Source organism: Arachis hypogaea, chromosome 19, assembly GCF_003086295.3.
Source record: "Arachis hypogaea cultivar Tifrunner chromosome 19, arahy.Tifrunner.gnm2.J5K5, whole genome shotgun sequence".
In the NCBI taxonomy this organism is placed as follows: domain Eukaryota; kingdom Viridiplantae; phylum Streptophyta; class Magnoliopsida; order Fabales; family Fabaceae; genus Arachis; species Arachis hypogaea.
The window spans coordinates 130759954-130769771 of NC_092054.1; the positions used below are offsets into that span (position 1 = coordinate 130759954).

Sequence of the window (9818 nt, forward strand, 5' to 3'; positions counted from 1 at the left end):
ACAACTGTGTTGTCTCTACTGGTGGTATATTTATGTGAACACGCCTGTGATAAAAATGTTATGGTATTTTGAATCAGGTATCGTCTGCACGACGATGAGGACGTACGTCTTATACGATCTTGGCACAACTGCTGGGCAAATGTTCATCTGTTGGAGTTAGCTGTGTTCTTTGTCGATTTGGGTGGCCGAGGATTGTCTGCGGATACTGTCGATGATAGTCCGTTGAGTGGGCCTGTTAGACGAAATATTAGGCGAACAATGGTGGGTCTGAATATGGCTCTTGAAGGTAGTCAAGAAGGGTCTAATGTTGAAGTCGACAATGCTGAGGTGGATGACGGCCTTGAAAGTCACGAGGGTTCCGCTGTTAGGGATCTGATGATGGATCAGTATGAAGTTAACCCCGATGATGGAGACGATGCCAAAGAAGAACCATCCAAAATTCCTAACGATGGTGACGATGAAGAAGAGATGAACTATTATGGTGATAGACAAATTGCCCTGACATAGCCTGCTATTTTGCAACTGTATGACCGCCCGGACTACTTCTCTAGGTTGAATCTCGAGGCAATGATGTCCGATTGGTCCTTTACCTAGGGAGGCCCTAAAGATGATCCAAGGAATGAGTTCGAGGTTGGACAACATTTTCGGAACAAGGAAGAAGTCATGTTGGCTGTTAAGATGTACAACATCAGGAGGGCTGTGGAGTACAAAATAGTAAACAGTGACCGGTGGAGGTATAATGCACAGTGTATCCAATTTGGACCGAGTTGTAATTGGAGCATACACATATCATATCACCGTAAGATAGAAAAGTGGGAGGTGAGGAGATACATAGGTCCTCACAAATGCATGCAAACTTCGATGGGGCAAGACCATCGTTGGTTGGATTCGAAGGTGATTGCGCATCACAGCTCAGTTATATTAAACACATAATATAATATATAAACAAAGGACTATTGCAGAAAATAAAAAATAAATACCTCTCAACAAGCGGAAATCGACGAGTATCAAATCCATCCAGACGTAGCAGGGGAATACGGTGGTAGGCCTAAGACAATAGCAGGCTAACGCAACCACCTAGGTTGCGCGCACCATGCTCTGTGGCGCGGCACATCTGGCAGTACATCCAAGCCAATACAGCCGATCCCCACGACAACCTACCACATGCATCAAGGTCCTCCAGCAGGGGGAACCACCTGATGTGCACCCGAGAGTCAGATGCATCTCGGAATAGAATAGCCCCTATCAGCTGCATAATGTAGCCTCTTGTGTACCTCAGGAAGTGCACCTTAGTGGCGTCCTGCTCTAGCTCTCCGCAGACAGTGTTAAGGAACCACGTCAGCTTGACAATCCACTTCGTCTGTGACTGTCTGTCCTCCAGGCCAGGCACAACATCCAGTAACTGCTGACAAAAGTCCTCAATGGTCCGTCCTTGATGGTGCTGCTTCCAACTACCCATGCACCCACTCACATGATCACTGTCGATCATGAGTCCCAGCTGATACTCCACGTCCTGCAGTGTGATGGTCATCTCCCCGCATGCTAGATGAAAGGTGTGGGACTCAGGCCTCCACCTCTCTAACAACGCCAAAGCAAGTGGCCAATCATGCTCGAACTCAACCATATAGGCCACATACTCAAACTCGGCTCATCTGAGATATGGCCTAATCGCCTCCGGTGGCCTCGTCATCAAATTCTGCCTGGTGCGCAAGATTCGAGGCGCCTACCAAATGGAAAGGTAAAATTAAAAAAACAAAAAACAAAAAAATAGCGTCAACTCTAAATAGCACAAGTTCACTGTTCAATAATTAAAGAAAGACAAACGACAATGATATCATCATACCACTCGATCAACTCTGCCAGCAATGTGCTCGGCCTGATCTAATCTGTAGAGGGTCCCCTCGTATCCCAATAACTGTTGCTCCATCTAACCACAACCAATTTAAACAAAATAACATGTACTTATCAGCATTTGTTTCACATGAATGGGATTTGTAAACAAACGTATTTGATAAATACTAGTTATCTATCTCACTTTCACTAAAACCCTAGGCAACCCTAACCTATTAATCACTTAACCCTATATTCTAACTTAATTTTATTAAGATTTGACTAACAACTTAAACCAATTTTTCTTACTAAACTAACTAAGAAATAGACTAACAACTTATACTAATTCACATGTTAAAAACAATCAACAACTACGGAATAACATGAAATAAGTAAACAGTAACTCTAATTATAATTAGCATGCAACCACTATCTAAGAAATAATAGGTATCTCTAACTAATCTGAGAAAAATTACTCAAACTAACATATTAATTACTAACCTCAGACTGCTGATGCTGTGAATAACGAACTTCTTGAATGCCAGAATATAGAAAGTTCTAACAGAATAAAATGGGAGAAGGTTTAGAAAGAAAAGGACAAGGGACAATGGTCCCACTTTGTATTATAATGTGCCGAACTTTGCATAGAGTTCGCCGGTGGGTGCGGCGAACTCTATAATATATATAGAGTTCGTCGGGGTACGACGAACTCCATAATTTATATGGAGTTCGCCGGCGGTACGGCGAAGTTGCTCTAATTTAAAAAAAAATGTGCATTCCTATAAATAAAGATCAAAAGTGAGTTTAGTGAAAATAAATATTTTTAATAATTTATAATGGAAAAAAATCCCATACTTGAGAGTACAGATACAATAGTCACTACAATCATCATCAAATTATTAGAAGAGAATTCAATGCTACAATAATAATGATCCATGTTATATATGTTAAAATTATAAGAAGAGTACAAAAGAGTACAAAAAGAAACTAATTTTATAAATTAGTTGTGACTAAAAATCACTTTTTACATTAGTTATATTTTTTTCATATATATGATGGATCATTATTGTAACGTTGAATTCTCTTTCAATAGTTTGGTGATGATTGTTATTACTCTTGTGTTTGTATTCTTAAGTATGTAAATCAAAATTTAACTCCACCATAACTAAATAGTAAAAAATAAAAAGGTAAGAAATACAAATAATAAAGAACATGCAAAATTTATTTATGGTCAGGTTTTAATTCTGTCTTGAATTTCATCTTTAACTCTTAGTTTTGATGGCTACTTCTATATACAATGATAGTATGTTAGTATAATTTAACTCCTTCTGATAAGGAGCATGATTTGAATTGGGGTGTGAAGTGAATGAGAACTAATTTTTTGTTAGTATATTCCAATGATTTTTCAATCTTTTATTTGTTTATATGAATCTGATTAATTGTCCTAATTATAAAAAATATGACTAATTATGCTTTTAAATCTTGATGTATTTATTACTATTTAGGTCACACAAAATGACAATCGCACGACCTTGCAGAAAAGATTCAACCTGGATTACTATGGAAGAGCGTAACTTGCTTGAATGCTGTGGAAGCATCAAGTTTGCATCGGAGATGGCTTCTGCTTCTCCATTCTCCTCGTTGTAACACGCACTCGATGTGGCCTCCGATATTTGGTGTAACAAGATTAATATGCATTCTTGGTTGATAGCACTCAATGCTCACACCAATATCTGTGAAAAGTCGCCCTTCTCACATGCATTCTACACTAGTACCCCATCTTCTACTATGGATTCTAGTATAGAGGTTTGTTGCCTTTAATATTCTATTTGCGCTTTGTTATCCAATTTAACATGATGTTACCATTTAATAATTCTCTATAGTTATTCAGTCTGGTTGAAAACTTGTAGGAGATATATGCACTTAGCATGCAGTATCTGCAAAGGCATGAGTTTCCATATTTTACTACTTCTTCTGACTGGGATGCGGATGTTATATTAATGGATCTAAAGGTAACACAGATAAATTGTTATTTCCTTTTTACTATTTCCAAAATTGTTTGCTAGCACTTGTATATAACACTGTAGATAAATCAGTGCATTTTTTATCTATATAGACAAGAGTTAAAGCCAAGCCAGCATGTGAGTTTGAGTGGGCACATCGAAAACAATTTATCATCATAGAGCAACACATTGCAAAGTTTTTTCAAAAGAAAGGATATGTTCGCTCTACAACTGAATCACCAGAAATTCAGGTTGTGGTAAAGGATTTTGATCTCAACAAGAAGCCATTCTGGAAGGAGGATTTGGATCCTGTTGCTCGTGAGAAAGCTAGACGATTTTGTGAAATTTGGTATCCAGGAGAATATTATGTCTGATGTGCTTCTAGTTTAGTTTCATTGAACATAACCCCACTATATTATTAGCTCTCTTAGTTTCCTGTTCCGATTTTATCTAGGCTTAGCCTTTCTGTTTAATGTTACATTTGGTTTTTAGCTGAACATGATATTTGATCATCACTGTATGATGTACTGAAATTTCCAATTCAATTTACAATGTTGTTTTATGCTTTGTTTTCTGCTTTGATTTATTTTCCATGTGAACATTTTTATTTATACTTGGTATTAATAGTAATATTGTTAATTCCATAAACAAAAATCGTATATAACATTAATAAATTTAAAATCTTTATTATCCACCGGTGAGTGTAATAAAAAATTTGCAGGGCCCAGTCTTGCACAGCACCAAACTTAAACCACCAAAGTAGAGAAGAACATCATTTGCAAAGTGCCAACACAGATTTTATGTGAAAACAGATCAACAGATTCTAAAGTATAATGTTGTAGTCTTGGTATTTGAAATACAAATTAGAACGTCATTGTGATCAGAGTGGATTCATTTTTCTCTATATTGTAACTCTAGCAACGTGATCACTGTCTCAACTAATCAAATTCACATCATATTGTTAAATTCAGTGTGGCTAAATATAGATGTCCATGTTCTGTACATTACTAGCCAGAGAGTACTAATTTATTGTTAATACCGTAGGTAGTGATGTTTATCACATTTTTCATCAATGTTTTATCTTTCAATTTTACATTGACATGCACTCTGAATAAGGCATTTTTATTTCCACAAACTACTAGATTTGAAGATAGTATCACAGCTCTAATAAGCTCTAAACAAAAGTAACAAATGTTTGGAACAAAAAATTCATAATGGGCACAAAGGTAAAAGTCACCTTAAACATGATCATGCTGGCAAAATTGGTAAATGTTGTAAACATGACATAGTAAACTGCTGATATGACAGTTGTGTTGAAAGTGTCCAATGCCTGCAAAGGTTTCCAGATTAAACTAACAGCATTACAGCTTACATAGAAATGCTCTTATCACAAACTACTAACTCAACAAACCTATTTTTACTTCATAGACAGAATGCCAAAATGAGGTGAAGTTCTGTCATGAGTCCAGTGGAGATACTAGAATAAGTAAGATGCATGCCATTCCTAGAGTATTGCATCTCAAGTTGTATTCATCCGGGACAAATCAATTGTAATTGGGAAAAAACACTACAAAGCCTCTTGTTTAAAACTTCTCAAAATGCTATATACTGAATTACACAATGAAAGCGTGGTCATTTGGCTAGTGATATCATGACAGAAGCCTGAAAGAGGGAGAATGCATAATATTTTTTATTTTAGAAACAGCAGAGATGACTTTATTTCTAATTCTCCAATAATCAGCAAACAGAATACATTACATCACTACTAAATATGATTCCAAAGATTACCTTGTTCACGTAGTTAATTTGTAAAAGACAGCATCCTAACACAATCATTGTAAAAAACCAGCTTGGAAATTACTAGAATTTATTTGTGCCTTCAAATGTAAGCTTCAAAGCTATTCCTACTGCTTTCATGCTCATAACCAATAGTATGCAACAAAAAAGCAACTATGATAATTTTTACAAGAATCGCATGTGCAAATGCATAAGCTGCAAAATTGGTTATTCCCCCAATGATCACTGCAAAAATTTAGACATCTATACAGAATTAGTTGAGAAAATTCCCTAAGATTAGTGACATGTGAAAAATAATTACAGAACACTAAGAGATAAAATGGACAATTTTCTCGATAAAATGCCTCAACTAAGTATTTATCCAATACATGATAGATTCATGTAAGGGGGTCTAAGATAGTTGTGTACACTTCAGAAGAGACGCTTTATTGTTTTGTGACCCTGAAAAACTTAACACGTGCCAATTATGTTTTTCCCTCTTCCGGTCTTTCCCCTTACTTTTGAGAGTAAAAAAGGGGCAGTGTCATTTTACAAAAGCTCATCAAAGAGTTACGTGAATCCTTAGTGCAACAGAGTTTATGAAAACACCAGTAATGTATTTCCTTTTTAATTAAAGATATTTCAACAATTAGAAATGCTTCTAAAGACCAAAGAAAGCTGAAACTTGTGAAGCTTAATTGCACATGCCATGATTGTAAACCTTAATTGCACCTGTCCTGATTGCAGAGACTACTGGAACAACGGAAAAGCCACCAAAAGCTTCTAACAAAAGATTTTGTTCAAACCCACTCTTCCTTAAGGATGAAAAAGCTTCCGGAAAGGTCCATCCTTCCTATATTTGGAGGCTTCAGTTAAAGCCAAGAATCGCTTGAACCCTGTGGTGGCAGCTCCTGGTCCAAGCGCGACGGCCCTAGTTATTACAGACTCCCGAGATGCCATGAATCCAGCGACAGAGGGATTAGGCACCACCAGAGCCACTGGGGAATCCTGGACAATTTCATGTGTAATACGTGTTTGCTTAATTCCAGGCCCAAATTCTAATTTGAATTTAAGAAAAATTACGAAAAAGTAAAAGAAGAACAAGAGGAAGAACAACTTGAATTTGAAGACCAAAGGCCGCTCAAGATGCATACCTTAGTCGATTGCAGATTTATCAGTGGTCATGGCTTGTTAGTTGGCTTTCCTCTTCTCATTCCAGGCATCCTGTTTTGATAAGAAACAAGGGTGGGAAAAATTAAGAAGTGGGTGCCCAGAAATAAAAGAGATGAACCATAAAAGGCTAAAACAATTTGGTGTTTGCTTTGAGGCCTTTCGAATTTATGTTTTTAAAAGATTAAGTATTCAGGTTCAAAACAAATAACAATAAGATAAAAGAAAAAATAAAATAGATAATAAATAAGATAGATTTTAGATAAGAGATTAAGATTGAAATGGCCAAGATAAGATATGTGAATAGACTTAGTCATCTATTTAACAGAGTTGAGTAACTAATTCCTAAACTTGTGCAGTTTACAGTGTTATATAAGGGCTGATATTTTCAATCATTCATAAAATTTTATTATACAATACTTCCTTACCGTTGGTTTATTCATACGTCATTAGTATTATTTCTTCAATTTCATTCCCATGAGTTTAGCATCTTTTTTGTTGCAACCGAGAAAAAAGAATAGAAAAGATAGAGTAATACCCCAAATAGGTCCACAAAGAATTCATGGTCGGACAGATTTGTCCCCAATAAAATTTAACTAAAATTTTGACCTGGCGTTTTTAGTTATACACCAGATATGTCCCCATGGCAGTTTGACCCGGTCAGAATGTCCTACGTAGAGGTTAACGAGCTGACGTATCAGGTTAACTACCACGTGTCACCTCCAGGACAATTTAGTCTCCATCCAAGCTGGACAAAATGACATCATATTGGATCATGAGACGAACGACGTCATTTTGTGGAGGACAAATTTGTCCCCACCATGGAAGGCAGCGTTATGAAACGGCGACGTTTTAAATGGGGGACCAATCTGCCCAATGATTATGCTTCTATAGGGACCTATTTGTCTGATAACCTAATGTTTGGAGACCTATCTGACATATAATTGGTGACATTACCTTCAAATATATTCATTATTTTTTCTGTTTCATTGAAAATACAAGCTGATGTATCTGGACCTGGTAGCTTGAAAAATTCTAATCCTCCCTCTCATGACACTCAAATTGAAGATTCTCCTTCAGATGTCATAAAAAAATGTCTTAGGCAATCCCAAAGTATGCTAATTTTGAATGACTTAATGCATATGTTGAAATCTATTTGAAACATCCTCATAATAATTTTGTTAATTCTAGGCTCAGCAACTTTTTAGACATCCAAAGCAAACAGTAATCAGGTCCAACAACGCTTAGAAGAGTGTTAGTGCTGAGACCATGGCAGCTGCAACCAGTGGCACAGCATCTAAATTGTTTAAATTTATTCCAACACTAGGATTGAAGTAGTCTACGAAGAAATGATGCTTTTAAGGATTCCAACACCATATTTTGTTATGTTGGAAGAAATAGACCTTTTGTTATTTGGGTTGGTTTGGTTTAGTCTATATTGAAGGAAATAAATCTTCTTTTGTGTGATTTGGTTTATGTTACTACTGAACTTAGCTACTTGTGTGGTTATAATATTTTGATTATTAGTTATGTAACCATTTTGATAAATGGATGAAACAAACCAAAAGCAATGTGTTTTTTTTTATACTATTTCACCACAATTGATTTCATGCATATCCATCTAAATATAATGAGACATTTCAATCTAACAATTTAATAATCAACACAGATTAAAACTTGCCTAAACAGCTACCACATACATACAAAACACAACTACAACTACCAATACCCCCAATTATTATACCCCTAAACAAAGCAAAAATAGTATGCTTCTTCACAACTTGGCTATCCTCATTCTTCTTCAACAACAGATTCTCCAACTGCTTCACTCTCTCTTCCAAGCCATCGTTCAACATACTCATTAAGTCATTCAAAATTAGCATACTTTGGAATTGCTTAAGACATTTTTGGTGTGGCATGTGAAGGAGAATCTTCAATTTGAGTGTCATGAGAGGGAGGATTAAAATTTTGCAAGCTACTAGGTCGAGATACTTCAGCTTGTGTTTTCAATGAAACCAAAAAAGGACAATGAATATAGTTGAGGGTAATGCCACCAATTATAGGTCAGATAGGTCCCCAAACATTAGGTTATCAGACAAATAGGTCCCCTCGAATAGGCAGATAGGTCCCCCATTTAAAACATTGCTGTTTCGCAACTCTGCCTTCCATGATGGGGACGAATTTGTCCTCCACAAAACGACATCGTTCACCTCATGATCCAATACGACGTCTTTTTGTCCAACTTGGATGGGGACCAAATTGTCCTGGAGGTGACATGTGGCAGTTAACCTGACATGTCAGCCCGTTAACCTCCACGTAGGATGTCCTGACCGAGTCAAACTACCATGGGGACGTATCTGGTGTATAACTAAAAACGTTAGGGTCAAAATTTTAGTTAAATTTTGTTGGGGACAAATCTGTTCGACCGTGAATTTTTTGAAGACCTATTTGGAGTATTACTCGAAAAGATAAGATTAAGGAGATCAAAGGACAACAAGTAAGTCTTTAATTGTTGATAACCTGTTTCGTTATCTTCTTATTTTTAAAATCATTAAAACAAACTAATTAATAGTTATAAATGTCTTTATCTTCTAATTTTTTTAATCACTAAAACATACTATATCGTTATTCTACTATGTATTTATCTTCTTCTTTTTTTATCATCATTAAAACATATTAATTAATAGTTATAAATGCCACCAAATTTTTCTATATATGTGAATAACCTGCATTCTAATGTTAATACGAGCAAAAATAAATTTAATGTTTTAGTATTTTTATGAATTTGCATTTTAAAGTTTTTTTTACTCTTTTTTAAATTAAGCTTTCTTTCCAAAGTGATACCTTTATCACCTTTATTATTTTTTATATTTATTTAATTTTTGTAATATAATTATTTCATAGGATACAGAAAGGACAAATTTTCAATCCGAAATTCTACTAAATTATTAACAGTTTGTTAACCTGCCACTCAAATCATACTTTGGTAATCCGAGCAAATTACTCTATTTAGGTTGGTTAAGTCAGTACCTTTTAAAT

The 9818-nt window shown here is 35.7% G+C and overlaps 1 protein-coding gene and 1 long non-coding RNA gene across 2 annotated transcripts; both read right to left on the minus strand.

The window, feature by feature from the left end:
- Positions 1–1048: 1048 nt before the first annotated feature.
- LOC112778747 (protein MAIN-LIKE 1-like) lies at positions 1049–1624 on the minus strand. The gene has a single exon (XM_025823037.1). The coding sequence runs from the start codon at positions 1622–1624 to the stop codon at positions 1049–1051; it is 576 nt and encodes a 191-aa protein (XP_025678822.1).
- A 4342-nt stretch (positions 1625–5966) lies between these two features.
- LOC140182009 (uncharacterized) lies at positions 5967–6938 on the minus strand. The gene is made up of 2 exons (XR_011877778.1): positions 6764–6938; positions 5967–6617 (listed from the first exon to the last, which is right to left on the minus strand). It is a non-coding gene; the product is annotated as an uncharacterized lncRNA (long non-coding RNA).
- Positions 6939–9818: the final 2880 nt, after the last annotated feature.